Below are 19528 nucleotides of genomic sequence, written 5' to 3'. Positions count from 1 at the left end.
GAAAAGACAGCAGAGAGAGCAGGCTCCTCCCCGCTGGGCCTCCTTTTGGGTGTGGACAAGGTGATAACAAGAAAAAGCCAAGTTCCTTTGGAGGCCATCTAAGGAAATTCTGAGGAGAATGTAGAATCCACAGAGAGGACGAACTTGGCTCCAAGACTGAGAGAGCAGGATGGCTGCTAACCCGGACACAGGCTCTCCTCTGCCCCGCAGTCTGTCTCTGACCTAACCTGGGCTATGTGGTATAGCCTAGGGCTCATTTCATTCAGTCCTCTGCAGGATGCTAAAGATGGGGTGCAGAAGGAAACTGAGGCTGGGAAAGGAGTGACTCACCCTCAGACCAGCTGGAGGAAAGGTGCCTGGATGCAGCCCAGGGGACACGACATTCCCAGGGGATGTCACAACATGGCACCAGATAGAGGGGTGGACATGAACCACCTCGCCCTGCCACTGTTTCTGGTGTGTGAATCTCAGAACCCAGTTGATATTTGCACAGCTCTCTCAGGGAGCCATTCCTTTAAAAACCAAAGAGTGTGTATGTGAGGCCAGGGAACAGATTGCCAGGGTAGGTAGAAGAGGACAACATGTGTACTGCATATGTGTATCACGCCTGTGCCCTCCTGCACCAGGTGCCCACACACAGGCTGCAATCCTCCGTAGCTGCACGCACAGATGAGGAAGCACACACAGATGAGGAAGGGCAGGGAGTGAGTGCAGTAGCTTTATATCCTGTCTTTCCCACACAGCTTCAGACCCCAGACAAGCGAGCCCTTTCCTCTCCGTCGCTCCCACAGACAGCCCCCCGGCAAAGGCTCTTTCCTCATCCCTGACCTGGGTACACCTGAGAGCACCTAGCTGTGCCTGAGCAGAGTTCTTAACAGAGGCAGGGAGGGACACGCGGGCACGCAGCACCTCCATGGGCGGGTGTCATTACAGGCATCCCTTATACTCTTGAGTCAGACCTCCAGCCATAGGCTTTATTTCTGATCACCCTATCCCTAGGCAGGACCCACCTGCCAGGGACCTTCTTCTCCACAGCAGGTGAGTAGCAAGAAGGTCCCAAGCCAACAAACAACATTAAGGATAGGTCTGGTATCTCCTCACACATTCCCTAAGGGACATCCTCCTCAGGGGAGCAGCATAGGTGTCCAGTGAATGAATGAATGAATGAATGTCCTCTAGGAGCCGAGCTTTATAAAGTCTTTTCTGTACCTTCCTCATCCTCTCACAGTGCTTTTCAAGTCGTGGGTAGCAAGCCCCTTGGGGTCAAGCAATCTTTTCACAGGGATTGCCTAAGATATTTACAGGTATTTACATATTCACAGATAATTACAGCTGTGAGGTAGCAACAAAAATAATTTGATGGTATGGGGGCTCACCAAAACATAAGGAGCTGTATTAAAAGGAAAGCTAAGAACCACTGTTCTATCATTTAAAACAACAAAAAGGTCACAAGCTATGGCTAGCTCCAGAAAGACCTTGCTGAGGAAAGACGCTTTGGTTGGATGACTGTCAAATCTCAACTCTACTCTCACCCTGGAGACACAGTTAAGGACAGGGGGAATCTCACCTACAGAGCCACATCTCGACCTATCTCTGGGGCCCTGCTTCTAGAAGAGTCTGATTGACAGGAAGGGCTACCCCATCAAAGCAAAGGCTGCAGGCTTCAGAACACTACAGTCTCACAACCGCCCCACCAAGAGCTCGGCCACAACAGCCAGCCAGGAGCAGAGGCCCAAGAATCAGCAGACGCCTGCTCACCAGCTACTGGCGGGGACCAGTGGAGAAAGCAACAGGACACAGAGCAGCTGGGAAGGGACCCTGAAGCCACAGCCGGAGGCAGAGCAGGGCCCATTGAGGTCCAGTGTGCCAGGGGCCTGGACAGCAGCCGTAAGGATTTCCGGGAGCCAGAGTGGAGAAGAATCCGTGATTCCTAGCTCCCCTCTTAAAATATAAAGACTCAATTATCTTCGAGCAGCTTGCTTTACACATGAATTGACACATTTATTTTACAATAAATAACTGAAAGTTATCTGTGTTTCCTTTACTGTTAATCTACAGAGAAATAATAAACAGGCCTTGTCTACCAAGCCGCAAGGACTGCGGGGTCCTCAGAATTCAATTAAGCTAAAATAATTAATGCTCTCACCATATTAAATTACTTTATACATTTGAGCCACTGATGTTTTATTCTTTAATCTTTTCTTTCTATTAAACGAAAGGGGAAAGACAGAAAAGAAAAGAAAGAAGAATAAGAAAAGTTGGTCCCCAAGTCGGGAAGGACCAGGAAACCCCAGGGTAGAAAGGAAGGGTGGGATAGGTTATAAGAAGAGAAAAGGCCAGTTGCAGCTGGCAGGACATGTAGAGCGCTTTGTGCCTTTGATTAGAATAACATTTTAAATGCTTTGAACAAACATATCTCCTTAGACTTCCAAAGGCTTATTCTACATCTTTTCTCCTAGAACGAAGAAATCCACTCCTCCCTCACTGCTCCTGCCCCGCCACTGAACAGACAGACCAAGGATATCTCCCGTCACACATAAAATAAAAATACCGTGGGCCATTAACAGTATGAGGGGAGGAGACGGGGTGGGGGTGAGGGGCAGAGGGAACTGGAGGATAAGGAGGAAGCTGTGGGGAGATTAACCGCCTTTTGAAAAATCACATTTAGTTGCTTTCTTAAGCAAACTTCCCCACAGTGATCCGCAGGCTCTCATTGGGAAAGACCTTCAACATTAAATGAGGATTTTGAGGCTGGGTCAGCAGATGAAAGTCAAGGAGAGACCAGCCACCCCTCAAAGGCTGCTGTGCACTGCAGACACCAGACGGGCCTCCCCACACTTTTGAAATCCATCCCAAGTGGTATGCCTGGAAGGACAGACAAGGGACAAGACACCCTTTTTGCCTTAATAGTGGAGGTGGTGTGCAGGCCATGTCTGTCTGCCCCAGATCTAGCTGTACTGGTATTATTTTCATGCCTGATTCCCATTGGGACACCCACTCGAAAGCCAAGCTGGCCTACAGATTCTCCCCACTGCCCAACCTGTGCCTTGGGGTTTTCAGACTGTCCTGTCTCTCCCAGTGTACAGGTGGATAAACCAGAGTCCCAATGCGGCATGTGAAGGAACTGGACTTGCAGTGACTCTGAGTCCCTCTACGTGACTGGAGGGCCTGGCCAATGCTTTGTATCACATCCCAAGAGGATGCAATGTGATGCCCCTCCCCACTAACCCGGTGTCCTAAAGGCTCCATGACCCAAACACCACCGGGACTGGCTTTGCATTTCTCCATCTCGCTGCCTACTTGAATGCTGCACAGCCGGACGGACACCCCCACGAGAGAAACTCTCCTGCCAAAGCTTTCCCAGAGCCTCCTCTCTCCATCATTGCTTGAGACCTGCTAGGATTATTCATTCCCCGTTAACAAAAAGAAGAAAATAAGACTCTAATTCTTGAGATATCTAGCCCAAAGTCAAAGGGCAAGATGAACTCTAGAGCTTAGCTTGCTGTCTCATTGGGGGAACACCACAGAACGGGGGCTCTTGTGTTCTCCAGAAGCAAAACCTTTGGTTTGCACACTGCACAAAGGCTCCCTGGGAGACTCAGCCATGCCATCGTATAGCTAGGCAGGGCACACAGCAAAGTCACCAAGAGGGAACATCGCACTGAAGGACACTGGTGGGACTTGGGGCAGAGGCTCCACACATGTTCTTCAGGTAAACAGACCAGCTGTCCAGGTAGAACCACACAGCGTGCCAAAAAACAAGGCTCCGTTGCTCCCCCAAGGGATTAGAAACCAGACAGATTCCCAAAACCTGATGGTCAGGCAAAATGGGAAGCAGTCTCATGAAAAAGAGGACCCGCCCCCTTTTTCACAACAGGGGAAACTGAGTCCAAAGAGAGGATTCAGACAAGTCTACAAGAGGGTAGACAAGCGCCATGCATAAGGACCTAGCAGGCACTGCCACGCTCAGAATCATCTGAGCTCTTCAACAATCGACACAACGTGGGTCTTCTGAACTCCAGCTCAGAGATGAGGAAACCACCCTTTCCAGGTTAGAAATAACAGACTCCAAAGCAAGCCTTGCTCCAACTGAGCCAAGATCACCAACAAAGAGAGGGGCCAAACCAACCTCCAAAATCCCATCCTGTGCCCGAGGCTACTTGTGGCTTAAGCACTAGAGTTTCCTCACCAAAGGCAAAGCAGCCCACACACAACAGCCAGGCCTCCCTCTGCTGTCTTCCCAGGAGAGTCGCCTGGAAAGCGGGCCCTCAGAAAAGGAAATCCCCAGAAGGTGACCCAGAGGCCATCTTGAAAAGCACTGGACCTCCCGAGAATCAGTGCTTAAAGGTCAGGGAGTGGGACCCGCTGGGGAGGCAGCTTCAGCAGCCGCCACCAGGTAAGCAAACATCATACCTGCGATGTTCTCCTGCTTGGGACAGATGCCTTTCGTGGGTGACAGTAGGTGGTCATCTTCCTCAGGGGTGACCTGAATCCCGATCTCCACTGGCTCAGACACTCTCCTGAGCTCAGAGCGAGAGGAGGGTGGAGGACTGCCCTTGTCCAGGGCCTTGTCGTAGCAGGAGCCCAGGCCCCCACACTGTTTCTTCTTGTGCTCTATAAAAACCAGGATGTCCCCCAGCGGGAAGTTCATCTGACACTGGCCACAGGTGAGGAGGTCAGGGTCGGGGCCGCCCACCATCAGCCCCAGGCTGCTAGGCTCCTCTATCTCCAGACCCTCGTCTTCCTCGAGGATGGCAGCCTCCACATGGTCAGCCTCTGCTGCAGACAGAAAGGAGACAGGGAAGGGACAGAGAAGACAAAAGATGGGCTTAGGTGATCACAGACTGCTTCCTCCCACCCTTTCCCCTCTCCTGCCAGGCTCTGTGACTCCCCGCGTCCCCCAACCCCATGTCATCATAGCCCCGAGGGTCAGCACAACAGCACCGATTCTTGACCCCCCTACAACATGCCCCGCGCACGTGTGCACACGCATGGCACACGCGTGGCGCACGCACACCCCGGCTGCCCCCCACCATCAGCTGGAGACACCTCTCTCTGGCACTTCCGGGGATCTGAGCGTCACTGCGAGCTCCGGATCAACGAGGTGGGAAGCCAAACAGCAGCATTCCTTTAAGCTGCTGAGAAGCAGGAAGGTAACGCTGCGGTGCCCAAGGCCGGGCGGGCCCCTCCAGCTGGAGGCAAGCCTTCTCCCCAGCAGCCTCCCCATTCCCCATTCACGAGCTCCCTCCTCACATTCTTCTACCTGAGTCCTGGCCAGGCACCAAACTGGAAAACCAGAAACCCAGACAGGCCTTGGAAAGCCAGTCCTGCCCAGAGAAAGAAGCGCAGGTGCTCGGGGACGCGAAAGGGAACAGGCAGCCGCCCCCCCCCCAGCACCCCGCTCTGCTCAGACCTCCAGACCCTCGTAAAATTCTCACTGCTCCTCAGCTCCCCGCCATCCTTTCTGTTGGTTGGTTTCCTTTTCATTCCGAGAAAGAAAACGGCCTCTTCAGACTGCAAAATCATTTCTTGGCAGCTCTCAAACCACACTTTCAATGGGCTGGATGTTTTTAAATTTCTTCAGCAGTCACTACACTTCCCCTTGTTGTTTATGGTTTTGTTTTGTTTTGTTTTGTTTTCCTGGAAGGGGCACAGGACCTAAATATTTTGAAGCTAATAAATGCTTCAAAAAAATCAGCCACTCCCTCAAGGGATCCTTGGAAGGCTCAGCATCCATAATAAAATCAAAGAAAGTGGACAAGGGACTTCTGTGCTCCCCTCAGGGTCTGGGTGACTCTGCCTAGGACTCTTCAGTGTCAGCCTTGAAGACAAGCGTGGCCAGGTCTTCAGTGGAGCTGGGGACAGCCACAGGTCTGCCACCGAGGAGGAAGATCAATTCTAAACTGTCCAGCAATGAGGAACGGGTAGTGATTGGCACAGAGGAACTGGAGGGGGTGAAAAAAGAGGAAGAGACATCCCATGGCAGTGAGGTTATGAATGAGCCAGAGCCATAGTGGAAAACTGGAGGAAAATTGTCCAGTGCGACATGTAAGTCTCTGCTCCACGCTTTCTCAACATAAGCTTACTTGGGGCCTAGTTCGTGTGCAAAACTGAATGTAGAACCTGAGGCAGGGACGGAGAGTGGGCAGCTGGAGCTGTGCAGGGAGGCGGAGGGCAGGTACCACCAATGGGAATCTCAACGGTCTCTGCCCCTGGTTACCCGGAGGCAGGCAGAGCCCTCTGTGAATTAAATGTAGAAGACACGCACCGGAAAACACGGCAGTTCGGAAACACCCGGCGTGCGTGTAAATCCTAAATCTGTTGTCTGTAGATCATTAATAACAACAACAGAGGTGAAAGAGAAAAAAAAAGGAAAAAAGAGACAGGTAACGGGTGCCATCCTCGCCACACCGCCCAGAAACCATTAATTACACTTGAAAAAGAAATCGGGAGTTTACTTAAAAAGGAACGTGAAGACAATGCTACGTAATTAATTTACCGATTTATCTTATGAAAAGCTGCCCTGCTGTGGTTAAAATGTAATCACAACCTTCAAGCTGAAGGTTCGAGGAAGACAGTGGATTCCCCGTAAACCGTTTGTCAGGACGGAAAAGGTAATTATTCGGTGCCTCCTCCCCTTTAATAATCTAACATTGAGCAATACTGTTTATATTGAAAAGCTTGCACCTTTAATTACCAATTACATATACATAATTTCAGAGCCAAAGGAGAGGACTGTGCAAACAGACCCCTGGAAATATGAGGATGCACTGTGCCCAGCACACAGAAAAGGAACACTGACCGATAAATTGGAAGAGGGTGTCAAAATATTGTTTGGTCAAAAAAAGGGGGGGACAAAGGAAATAAAATGAAAAGTAAAATAAAATGGGGGGGACAAAAAGAAATTGAAATTGAGTATTCAAACTAAGCAGGGAGAGGTGCTCTCCCTGGGAGCTCCAACGCCGGCCTTGAGCAGGTCCTTACAGCCTTTGATAAAACAATAAGCCCCACATCTCCAGCCCAGTGTTGCTGTCCACAGCAAAGGGCTCCTTTTCGCCTTTTAATTGAGTCTACCTTCAATATTATTATTATTATTATTATTCGATGTTAGCATTATTATTATTAGCTTTTTCAGGCACGCCCACCCACCTGGACAGTTCTCAAAGTATGAGTTCCATCCTCCTCCCTGCGAGGAGGTTTCAAGCCACAAAATTTCAAATCTATGTTTTAACTCCAACGAAGCACAGGCCAGTTACAAACATTAGTGAAGGTCACACATGACTGTTCACAGTGGCCTTCCATCTCCACTCCTCCTTGGACCAAGACTCCACTCCAGCATTCTTCCCTCTGTAATATATGGTCATGCGTTTGTCTGTCTGTCTGTCTGTCTGTCTTCTCTCTGTCAGTCTGTCTTTTCACTGCCCTCATGCAGTAAGCCCTGCGAGCCCCAGTAATTGGGTATGAAGGTCTCCAATACTGCTTATTACACTGCGGTTCTGAGTTTCCCTTTATAGGCAAGCCAACCTGGAGCACCTCTGGGCAGGCAGGCAGGCAGGCAGACAGACAGACAGACAGACAGACAGACAGACAGGCTGTGCCAGCACAGATTTAGCTCAGAAGGAGTCAGGAGGAAAAGAAACCAGGAGAAACATAAAACTAGTTCCCCTCCCGCTTCCAATGTTGAAAGTAAAACGCCTGCCCACACGTGACAGCAGGCTCGCCCTGCCAACGCCGAGGAGTGGGCTTCCTCTCCCCACCCCCACCCCCCAGGTTATGTGTGGCTCTCTGAACTCCAGCCTACTGCTAATGATTTTCTGCTGAAGAAGGTGGCAAGGTTGACCCCCCATCACTCAAGCAGCAGAGTCCCCTTGAACCCCAACTTTTGTGTTGGAGGGACCAGGCAGCTGACTGGGCCTGAAGGCTCAGGCAGAGGCTCTCAGAGACACACCAAAGGCTGTGGTTTCACTTCCGTTGGCAAGCGGATATGGGCTGGGCATATAGTGTGTGTGCATGTGTGTGTGTGTGTGTGTGTGTGCATGTACATGTGTCTGTGTTCCTTCCAAGAACTGTATCAATAACAGAAGAAAGAAAAGGGAACAGAACCTGTTGGCCAAGACCTGAGAACAAGGAGGCTGACCCTCTGGGAACCCCGCTTGGCTGCCCTGTACTGAAGATGTATGTCTGGCCTGGACACTTGTATCTCCCAGCTCTGCATCGCCTCGGAGGATCCAGCCTCTGCATACACAGGCAGAGAGTCCCAAATGCACACAGAGACGGATGAAAGCAGCCATTCCAACCTCTAACTCTAGAACCCAGCCCCTCCCTCAGCCTCATCCTGCAAACTCCAGCCTTAGAACTCGAGGCCCAGAAGCGTCCCCCTGAAAAGCTCCGTGCTTTCCTGAAAAGCCCAAGTGTGAGGCAGCCTGCAAAACACAACTACCCTCTGACTGCCTTCCATACGCCGCCCGCGGGGTGGGTAAGAGGAAGATGAGTGGACAGAGGCAGCCAACAGCTTGCTCAAATGTAAGATGCCACAGGATTGGAGAGGGTTTTCAAATATTAAATCGAAGGCACGTGAGCAAATGTATATTTATTATTTGTACAGAGAGAGAGAGAGAGAGAGAGAGAGAGAGAGAGAGAGAGTTAGATTTTCTTTTACAACAAAACCACATTTTATTTACAAGGCTGGCCTCCTCCCAGCTGGTAAACGCATTTAGAGGCAATGAAATCAAGCTTCACAAATAATAATAGTAATAATAATAGGCATCACTGTTAAGTGGAAGGGGAACCCTTGATCCTGAGGCAAACTTCCCCAGTCTCAACTCTGCTGGGAAGGAATTTGGGACAGAGGACAGAAATGGAGAGGAGCTGTTCACAGTGGCTCAGCCAAGCAGCCTCTGAACCTCCGTCAGAAGGCCTAACCAGGCCTGGAAGTCCTTGTGTGCACACAGATCCTAGGGCCCTGCCTGCCCTGGTCCATCAGCAACTGTCTTGCACCTGCCCCCTCAGGGAATTCCAGCCAAAAAGATCTGCTGTCCTCAGGCCATGGGATGTGTGCACTGCTACACACACACACACAGACATATACAGTCCTGCATGCACATTTCTGCAGGCACACACCACACACCCATACACAGACACACATTGCTGCAGGACACACACACACACACACCTATACTTGCATTGCACACACACACACACACATACACACACACACACACACACTCCTGCATGCACATTTCTGCAGACACGGCACGTGGACTCCCATCCCCCACTGCTTCTGATCAGTTCCAAATCTCCATCCTAAATGGCTAACCCTCAGTAAGTACTGTTTTCAGTAAGGTAGGTGGAGACAGTAAGGAAGGATTGGGGGTAGGGGACAGGTTGTTAAAACGGTGTGCCGCCAGCGTCACAGCCCCCATCACGACACGTATGTATGTTTACAAGAAACGTTCAGCATCCACTGAGCTCTGCCTCCTCTGACTGGAGACTTTATGCCGCTACCCAGGAAGCTAGAGCCTGTGGACAGCTAGCCCGTGCTCACCAACGCTCTGCAAAGGGAGCCTCTCATTCCATTCTGGGTGGACAGACACTCAGGAGGGGCCAAGACACCAAAGCAACAGTAACACCACCTACACAGCACCCAGCAGAGCACAACACTTTCTGAGCTCCCATCAATTTTTAATTTATTAGATCCGAGGGAAAATAACGGGCATGGGGGTGGGGGAGGGGGGAGAGGCTGAGTGAGAGAAAGCAAGAGTCAATTCTTGGGGAAGAAAATGATCTACGGCCAGATGACGCAAGACGCTGGGACGACGAGAGGTTTTATGAAGTTCTCCAACTGAGGGAATAATGAAGTGCCCAGAGAGGAGGAGATGGAAGCCAGAGTGAGACACACTGAAAGGATTGTCCCTTTGGGGCCACAAAGGGTTAGGTCCCCAGCAGGGACCTCTAAGGACCCAAATAACAAGGTCCAGTGCAGGACCTAGACAGTGTATCCCACCACCTCTGCCCTGGCCTCAGCCCTCAGGTGTTACTCCCCTGCATCCCCCTAAGACCCTACAAAAGCCACCTACCACCCTGGAGGAATAGTGACACACACACAGGCACACACACACACACACACACACACACACACACCAGGTTGCCACCCTGCCTGCTATATATGTGTGCACACAACTCAAATTGAAATTTTCACCTTTTTTGTTCTTTCATTCATTCATTCATTCATTCGTCTGTCAAGACAGGGTCTCTCTGTGTAGCCCTGGCTATCCTGGAGCTAGCTCTGTAGATCAGGCTGGCCTCGAACTCAGAGATCCACCTGCCTCTACCTCCTGAGTGCTAGGATTAAAGGCCTGCACCGCCATACCCAACCTGAAATCTTCCCCCTTTCTGACAAGTGGTATAAAGACTGAGAGAAGTCAGTCAGCAGAGAATGGGAGGACAGAGTGGGTTTCTCCTCTGGGAAATTGACCAGGATTGGGGCTGATATGGCCAAGGAGAGGCATGATAGAACCTAGTCAGCCTTCCTGGAAGGGAGGGACTTTCTGAGCCTCGAAGAGGCCCTGGCTACAGGGGGAGCCTCACTTACACAGCCTTGCTTGACAGACTCTAGGTAGGAAAATCCTGTGATGGGGACAGAGGAACCCCCTCCCCGTCTGCACAGACTGTCCTATTACAGCTGTGCCTTGGAGAAAGCCAGACCGATCAAGAGCAGCCTCTAAACATCTTCTAAAATGCTCTACAGGAATAGTCCAAGCCCCTCTCTCCCACTGCACAAAAAAACCCGGTTCAGGAGGCCAGATCCCCTCAAAACTGAGAAGAGACTACGGAAGGAACAAGGTAATTCATGCTCAGGTATTTTTCATACAGCCTCACCGCACCAAAAAGTTAAAATGAAAATCTACGCCCGGGACAAATGAGAATGGATCGGCTTACGCTTTGGTAAATAAAACAGCTGCCTTTTAAAAACGAAGGAAGGGGGGAACATCAACGGTAGAACACCTTCTAAACACATTTGCTCGTGACACTGCACGCACCCTCCATCTTCAGAGCCACCGCGGGGCTGGCAATGATTTGATGTGAGAGCGTTCTCTGCAGCCAAATGAGAGCATTGGTTTTGTTTAACATTTTGGGTCTTCAAAGATACAGGGGAAGGATTTCCATGGGTACAGCGGACATAGGCTATCTCTAGGGGAAACCAGATACTCAGAGGCAGCAAGAAGCCACCATGGCTACAGCTCCTTCCCTCACCTCCTCTCCAGGGTAGAAATTTAAACATGACTCTGACCTAGTCTTCCTTCGTTTGCAGTAGTGCCCCTGTCTGAGCACTTCTTAATGGAAGTAATATCTATCGGCACTCAGCTTTCTTACGTCTCCCTGCATGCTGTTCTAGAAGGCCCCTTGGAGCGGATCACAAACGCATTTGTCGTTTAGCAGTTCAGTAGAACAGGTCGTAAAAAGTTATAGCAAAACAGAGGATTTTTTTTTTACCCTCTTTTTTACTTTGAAGTTACTTAATTTTGTGTGGTCTGGCATTTCACTGCAGTAAATAGCTTGAGCTGGCTAATTCCACACCCAAGCAAATTATCAGCTGCCACAGAGAAGGGGGGGACGAAATTCTGGAATTTCAGCAACTACACAAAAGACTTGCATATGTCAAAACACCATCCAGAGAGTCCCCAGAACACAACCCTGCTCACGATCTAGCATCATTCTGTCAGTAAACAAGAGGCCGCTGTGCCCACCCTCTCCTACTAACTCCTGATGAGGGCACAGAGCTATGCCCACCTGACAGTCCGCGTCCAGACATTTTTAGGCACATCCTGGGAAACCCAAGTACTGGGGGAAGCATTGGGGACAGAATGTGGACCGATCTCCCGGCCCTGCATCTAACTCCCTAGGATGAGAAAGAAGATTTGTGACATCAGGGGAATCTGCCCCCTAATAGAGAGCAGAGCACGGTAGACACCCCCCCCCACCCCACAGGATCATATGAGCCATGGTAGGAACAGCTGGGTGACACAGGACCGCCACCCCAGCTTCCCTCCCTGTCTCCTCCCAACTAAGCAGAAACAGGTATGCCGGCAGCTAAATGAAGTCTTCAGGGCAGGGTCAATTCCTTGATCATGATCATGTGGTACAGGGTACAGCCCCCCCCAAAAAAGAGTTTATTTTTCACCTCTCCTCCCCAGATGTGACATCAGCATTAACCTGGGAACCAAAATCCTTGGAGAGTTTGAGCTGAAAGAAAGGCTCAACCAGGCATCCAAAGAGTCCCTCCTCCCTAAAAGAGAGGTTCTCAAAGGAAAACATCTAGCCGCCGTCTGTCCCATCACCCCTTATAATTTTTTTTCACAAATTGAATGTCTGTGTTGGTGTGTAATCACAGTATGGGAAGGTCCCCAAATTCCAAGGCAAATGATTGGGGGGTTCCTATACACTGAATTAAAAACAAACAGACCAAACAAAGCAAGAAAATAACAAACAAACAAAACAGTTCTCTGTAGGCTCTAAGCCGTTGCCCAAACCCAAGTCTGAGAGGTCCTATATTCTTTATTTCATAGCTACCCTGCGTTCGCCCATGGTATGCTTACAACTGGCCAGGCTCAAGCATTAAATGAAGTAGAGACATCATCAGATAAATGGTTAGTCCTCTTCCTCCAGCTGATGACAGCTAAGGCTTTTGTCTGACCTAATTTCTTTCTCTTTCAGGTTAGAATAAAGCACTTTTCCTGTGTCAGGGCCGACAGCTCTTCTTCAGCTCATCCACCGAACTCAAACATACCACACGACTCCAGTTCACTGGCGCTGGCTGCAGATTTCATGAACTCTAAAGCTAAGACGTAGTAGAAACCCCACAACCAATGCATACATATTCCCCGGCACTGAATCACACGTTTGGGAGCGGAGGGGCTTTGTGACATGCCATCTATGAAGGGAACTCTCTGAGGTGAGAGGCACACTGGCCACAGCAAATGCACACACTGCTTGCAAACAAAATCACCCCCACACTATTTGAATTATGCTATATCGTTAGGGAAAGAGTGCGTGCTCCCTTCGTTCTGTGGGCTGTCTCTGAAAAGGGTATTGAGAGCAGCAGAAACCAGAGCTGAAAGGGTCGCCATCCATCAAGTTGTCTTGGGTCCACAACTCCCTTCAGCAACAATTCACAGCAATCCCCCCCCCAAGCCCTGGGGAACATGCGGTAAGATGGGCCACCCCTACAATGGTGACCATCCTTCCCAGACTCCCTAGGTGGACTGTGAATGCTTAGCCAACAAAACAAAATGTTCAGAATGTCAAGACCATGGACAGACCAAGGGGGAGAAAAGCACTCATTCAGAAATAACAATTTTAATTGTTTGAAAAGAAAAGAAAGGAAAGGAAAAGCCACCACCCCACCTGCCAGGTAAGGGTTTACGAATCGATGGCAATGACTTGAAAATAGATTTCTCAAACTTATATTCTCATTTTGTCCTGCACAAATCTCTGCAGGAAAATCAATATTACAACTTCACGCTTAAGACATTTTTTGCAGCGGCACAAACTGCAGCCACTGCTACAGCAGCCTTGGCTGCCGGCTGCCGATGTGCTGATGATGGACGCGGGTTCCCAGGCATAGCGGCCCCGGCACCGCAGCCATGACACGGGCACCGAGCGCCCCCTAGCCGACGAGAGGCGCTAGACGCGGCTTGGAGCATCAGGCGTTTTACCCTTAACCAAAAGCAAATTCCACTGAAAGTTTACTTTTGGAAAGTATTTTATCGCAGCAAGCGATGTGAGAGTGCAAGACGATGAAGACAGGAAGTGCAAAATGGATGCATGAAGATGGTGAGGAGGATCGATCGGGAGTCAAGTCTGATTAGGCATTCAAAACCTCCTTGTTGCTGTACGAAACTGGAGTCCGTAAGCAGACTGGCTCCATTGCACCTGAGATTACTGTCAAACGCATTGGCCTTTCCTCTGACCAAGAAAGAGCTGCTGGGTCCTTTTGGTGGCAAGTTGAAGAGTGCATCTAACCATGGAATCCTAATCTTTCCAAGTCCCCCCAAAAGCAACTGCATTCACCCCAAGACTGAAGATCTGACTTGTTTTTTGTTTTCTGTTTTTTCTGTTATGAAACATCCTGAAGACTAAATAAAATTTGCCAAAGCCAGGGCTCATGCAGATAGCAGGCTTCCCCTCCAAACAAGAAACAAGCAGATATGCAAAAATCTTTGAATAAGAGAAAAAAAAATCTCTAAAAATATGAGGGGTTGTTAAAACGTGCTCGTGGCTGTTTTCTCTCGGGTGCGAGTGACAAATGAATAAAATCAGCCTAGCACCGACACCTTGGGCAAGCACGTTTTTTATTCTCCCGTGGAATCCGAGCCGCTGGCATAACCACACTTCAAATGACACGCGGCTCCCTTCTGTGCAGAGGGCAGACAAACTTGACTGCCCTTACCCAAGTGCCAAAAAGAGAAAAAGAAAAAGAGAAAAAAGAAAGAAAGGGTCTATGTGCTATGAAATGTATCCGAGATGCAGTTTAGTACGGCAAGTGGACCGTTCGAGGTAGACTGTACCCTAGGGTTCAGACAATCGTGAATGTAGCCGCCTTGGAAACGTACAACCACAAAACCCAATCTCAAGAGGCTAGCATGGAATTAATACAACCAGCCTAACTTCTGCGGTAACTCTTGGGTCTCTGGCTGCTGTGCAAAATCACGAATGCATACAGAAAATTGCTATTCTTCCTTGGGAACCTGTTGGTGGGTTATTGAAAAGTTGGCTTCATTCAGGGCCTGTATAATTGATCACTCAATTTTACCTCCACGTTTCTTCCGAAAACCTTTGAGCTTTTCCATGGACCTCAGGACCCATTTCCTTCTGCCTGACCCTGCCTGGCACGACTGGGGCAGGTCCTTCCCTCTCCCTGGCCAGCGGCTGCTCCTCCATTACCTCCCTCACCCCCATGCCCAGGCTGCTCTGTGTTTGTCTTTACTAACGTCTGTGTCTGCCCTCCTGTTTGAAAAGCTGCATCCATCTGGGTCAGAGATTTTGAAACAAACCAGAAGCCCAGGTCTTCTTTTCCAGCTGTCTCCCATCCCCTTGGCTACCTCTGTCCTCTTCCTACCCATCCTGCCTGTAACCGTAACACACTATGAAGCCCTTCTCCTACCCCAGAAACATACGCCAAGATCATGGATGCTATTTTTCTGCTCTTCTGGTTTCCTGGGTCATCAGTGATTCCAAGTTGCATCATTCCCAAAGAACCTTAAGCTGCTGCCCCACAGGCCCAAGGCTGCCACCCAACTGAAAAAAAAAAATATCCGCTGCATTTTAGATGGTTTCCTTCCCTCGGATCTGAAATCTCACATTTAAGGCCTGAGGCGGCACCTGCTCTGCTGGCCAGTCCCTTTGCAACCAGGGCTCCTGTATCCAGGGCTTCATACTTGGTCTCATTCCCCAGACCACACGGTATCTCCTGCATCCCTGTCTGGCCACCTCTGGGGTGACACAGCACAGGCAGAAAATACCAGCTGCTTTTCTGAATACTGTTGGGACCACTCTCCTTGCTTACCACCCCCCAAACAATGCCCAGGCTCCCAGGGCCCCCCAGAAGGCAGGTAGAACGGCTCAGAAGCCTGGCCTCCTGCCCCTCTCCTCGCCCAGCACCTCTCTGCCTTCCCTGCCTCTGCTGCGTGTCAGCTGGCTTTTCCCAGCTGTGTCTGAGCAAGGCTGAGACAGAGACCCAGAGCATGGAAGAGTGTCACATGGAGCACCCCTCACGCCCAGGCCCACCTGCCACCGTCCCTTCCTCTGCTCAGAGCTTGTTCAGGATGTCCCAGGAATGCCCAGGGAGGGACAGCAAACCTATCTGCCTTTGCCCTAAAACTGCAAATGCTCCAGTGTGTGTGTGTGTGTGTGGGGGGGGGCTACCAGCTTCTTCCCCTTCCCACCGACTGACTCTCGCACCCTCCTCAAAAAACAATTCTTGCAATTATACAGGGGATGGGGGTGGCGAACTTCATCCTGGACAAATTAGGGTCTGGAAATGTGGATGTTTTTAAAAACCACTTCACCTAAAGGTAGGGAAGGACTGTAAAATAACCCGTGGCTGCGGCGTACTAAAGGAAGAAAATAAATGCCAAGTGGTCAAAAGGATCTTAATGAGATCAGGCTCAAATCTGGTTGCAAAACATTTTGTTTTAAATGCAATCAGCAAGTCTCCTTTGACATTACAACACTGAAAAAAATAAATAAAGGGACGCCCCTTCTTTCCTCCCCATAAGAGACATCCCTCTCCCAAGAACCTCACTTTAATATATATGCCTCCCAAGATAATAATAATAATAATAATAATAATAATAAACGTACAAATTCTTACTAACGTGTCTGCGGTAACAAAGGAGAGATGGGAACAGCAATAGCTTCGAGCAGATGGTTCCTGTGTTGGGTTGGAGGGGAGGGGAGAGCCCCTTTATATATTTATTTATTTATTTAAATTCTTTAAAATATAACATAAATATTCGGCTCTCGACTGCAGGGCAGCCAGTCCTCAGCGGCGGCCGTCATTCACTGGCTTCTCCAGCTCCAGAGCGGAGAGCCCGGCCCCAACGCAGCGAGGTGAAGGAAGGATTGCAAGATTACAACCTGCCTGAGGTCTCGATGGCACCCAGAGGAAATTTTATTTCTATTGCAATAAAAAAATTAATAAATAAAAAGCAACCGCGACCCAAAAAAAAAAAAAAAAAAAAAAACCCGCGGGGGAGACTCGCGCAGGCTGCGGCCGGGGCGATCCGGAGCTCTGCAAGCCGACCTCGCCGGTGGCAGCGCGGGGACCCGGCGGGCTCCGGGAGAACTGTGTACCTGCGCGGCTGGCGCTGGCGTTTTCTTTTCTAAATGAAGCCAGCTGGGGCGGTGGAAGCTGCTGAGTGTCTGCCCTGCTGCCTGACTTTGCGAGCCCCACCACTTGCTTGAAATCCGGCGGATTTGCACCGCGACCTGCCTTGTTTATTTAGATGGGGAAGATGAAAGATACAGAGATAGAAAGATGGATAAGAGGATGATAGGTATTTTCTCCCCTTCCTATTTTTTTCCTCTTCGTTTTTACTGTTATAAGAGCATCCCTTTTTTCCCACTCATGACTCTCTCTTTTTTTTTTAACTAGTGGCGGGGATTTTTTTTCACCAACCCAAAACCTCCCCCCCACACCTTTTTTTTTTTTTGAGTTGGGGGGGAAAAGAAGACAAGACCGTCCCAGGAGACGGAGGTGGGGAAATGAGGAGGGGGTGCTCCAGCCCAGCAAACAGCTGCGCAGCTGGATTCTTTTGCAAATAGCGAGAGGAGGGGAGGGGACGGCGGCTTCGGAATCCTTGCAGCGGCGCGGTCGGCGCCCTGCCTGGCGGGGCGCGGCGACCGGGAACCCGAAGCCCGCGGCCACCCCTTTCCCCTGCGGGTCCCCGGGTCCAGGGCGCACTAGGGGCTCCGTCCGTCCGCTCCTCCGAGCGCGGACCCACGCGCTCGCCAACTTTTCCCGGCTCCCCCTCCCCCTCCGCTCCCCGGCCCCCTCCCCCTCCTCTCCAAACCCCGCCACCAGCGCCGCCGCCGCCACACACGCCGCTTGGAGGGCCGAGCGTCCGGCCGGGCTCGGCGCGCACAGCCGCCTGCAAGCCCGCGCACCCCCTCCCCGGCCCGGAGCCCGCGGCGGCTGCCCCCCGGCTGCAGAGAAACTTTCCCAGAGCCCCACGCTCAGCCGCTGCGCCCGGGTTGGTGTCCCCAGCCCCGGGCGCCCGGAGCCCCAGCCGCCGGCCCCTCGCGCGTGCGGCAGACACTTACGCGTGATGAGTTCCCTCTGGGACAAGTGCTGCGGGTTGCCCTGTTTGCGGCGGGACATTGCCCCGGCATCTATTCTGGCATCGCCCGAAAAGCTGCACAGATGCGGGCCGGGGAGGGGGTCTGAGCCGCCGCCGCCGCCGCGCCTCCTCCTCCGCCCGGGTTGGTGCCTCTGCCCTTCCTCTCTTCCTCTTCCTCCTCCTCTTCTTCTTCGTCTTTATTTTGCTCTTTCTTCTGGGCTGTGTTTTTGTTTTTGTTTTTGCAAAAAGAAAAAAGAAAAAGCCAGGAAGATGGCTTGCTCTAAAATAGAGAAAGGCTAAAATAAATTATAAAACTGCTGTTGCTCGCCGCGGGTTGGCCGGTTTCTTTAAAAATAAATTCTTTTGGAGGAAAAATATCTCTCACACTTCTTCAAAGTGCTTGGCCTCTTAGACTTGTAAATGTCTTCTTGAAGTTACGCCGGGTTTTGCACCGGCCTCTGACACTTTTCTTTCGGGGTCTGGTAGGTGGAACGCTCACTTCCACCCAAGGGGGGGGGGGGGTTGCAAACAAATTTCAAAAAAAGCAAAAAAAAAAAAAAAAAAAAAAAAAGCAAAGAAAACTTGGGGACTTGTCTCGTACCCCCTCACCCCGCCCCCTCAAAAACCCAAAAGCAATGAAAAACTGCCTTGGTTCCGCTCTTTCTGGGTTTTCTGCGCGCTGCCTGCTTTTTTTCTTTCTCGGAGGCTGACCCCCCCCCCCAGGCTCTGGGGGACTCCGGGAGCCGCTCCTTCCCGGGTCACCTGGCAGGCTGGCGCCGGCCGGAGGAGCTGCGGGTCCCCGCGTGCGCTCCCCAGCGCTGCCCGGCGCCGCGGGCCCAGGGGGAGCGGGGCTGCGGGGCGGCTCGCCCAGTGCGCCCGGGTCGGTGCGGGCGTGGACGGGAGCTATAGATTGCAACGTGAAGATGGCGGAGTCCGGGTTCTCCGGGAGCTCTCGGTCTCTCTGTGGCTGGGGCTGCCTCTGTACAATGGGATAAAATTCAAGTTCAAGTGCGGACGTGACGTTTAATCTGCTCTAGAGACAAAAAGACCCAGAGAGTCGGAGCACTGGGGGCGACTAGCGGTGGCTTTTTAACATTGTACCCTGTAAGAGAACAAGAAAGCACACACCGAGACACGCGCGCGCGCACTCACACACACTCGCCAGTGCGCACACCCGCAACCCAGGCCGGCCACACGTGCAAACTACTGTTTTTGTGAGCTGGTCTTACCACCGAGCACGGGCTGCGCTAAAGAGGGGGGAGGGTGGGGATAAATAAAATAAAATCTTGTCCCCACTCACTCTTCCTCCCCTGGGAGTCGGACTCCCTGAGAAAGGGGGCGGAGTGCTGTGTAACTGAGGTACACTGAGTCCGAGCAAGTCTAAACCCACCCACTCGAGAAGGAGGACTGGAAATCAGGGGGTGGGGGAAGACTCAGGCGACAGATACAATTGTTTTCCTTCACTCCCTGGAAAAGTAGTTACAGTTGGTTTTACTTATTTGGGGAGGGGGCATTTTGTAGAAACTTCTAAAAAGTGTCTCCAAATAAACCGTTGGGGGTTGGTCGTCTTAAACAACAAAATAACAGATACCGAGGGGGCACAGTGAGGTGGGGAGGGCATTTTGTTTGAATCCCGTTCCAGAAGGGTTCTTCCCCTTCCTGGGCCCCATTAACTCCTGGGGGTCAAG

General features: G+C 51.0%; 1 protein-coding gene across 7 annotated transcripts in view; it reads right to left on the bottom strand.

Annotated features, from left to right (window-relative positions):
- The window catches only part of Bcl11b (BCL11 transcription factor B), a 92944-nt gene extending 74132 nt beyond the window's left edge, over window positions 1-18812 (bottom strand). For 3 of the 7 annotated variants that reach the window (XM_052185114.1, XM_052185116.1, XM_052185118.1), the window contains exons 1-2: window positions 17824-18812; window positions 4414-4779 (exon numbers count right to left, since the gene is read on the bottom strand). In XM_052185114.1, coding sequence (XP_052041074.1) covers window positions 4414-4779; window positions 17824-17881 — 424 coding nt within the window. In that variant the 5' untranslated portion in view covers window positions 17882-18812. Of the gene's footprint in view, window positions 1-4413; window positions 4780-5413; window positions 5479-17823 lie in introns of those variants that run through there. The other 4 variants (XM_052185115.1, XM_052185119.1, XM_052185117.1 and 1 more) reach the window with 3 other exon arrangements.
- Between the last annotated feature and the right edge of the window lie 716 nt (window positions 18813-19528).

This window comes from Apodemus sylvaticus, chromosome 6 (genome assembly GCF_947179515.1).
Source record: "Apodemus sylvaticus chromosome 6, mApoSyl1.1, whole genome shotgun sequence".
In the NCBI taxonomy this organism is placed as follows: domain Eukaryota; kingdom Metazoa; phylum Chordata; class Mammalia; order Rodentia; family Muridae; genus Apodemus; species Apodemus sylvaticus.
The sequence above is the reverse complement of the archived record's forward strand: the minus strand, read 5'-3'. Positions and strand labels throughout refer to the sequence as shown.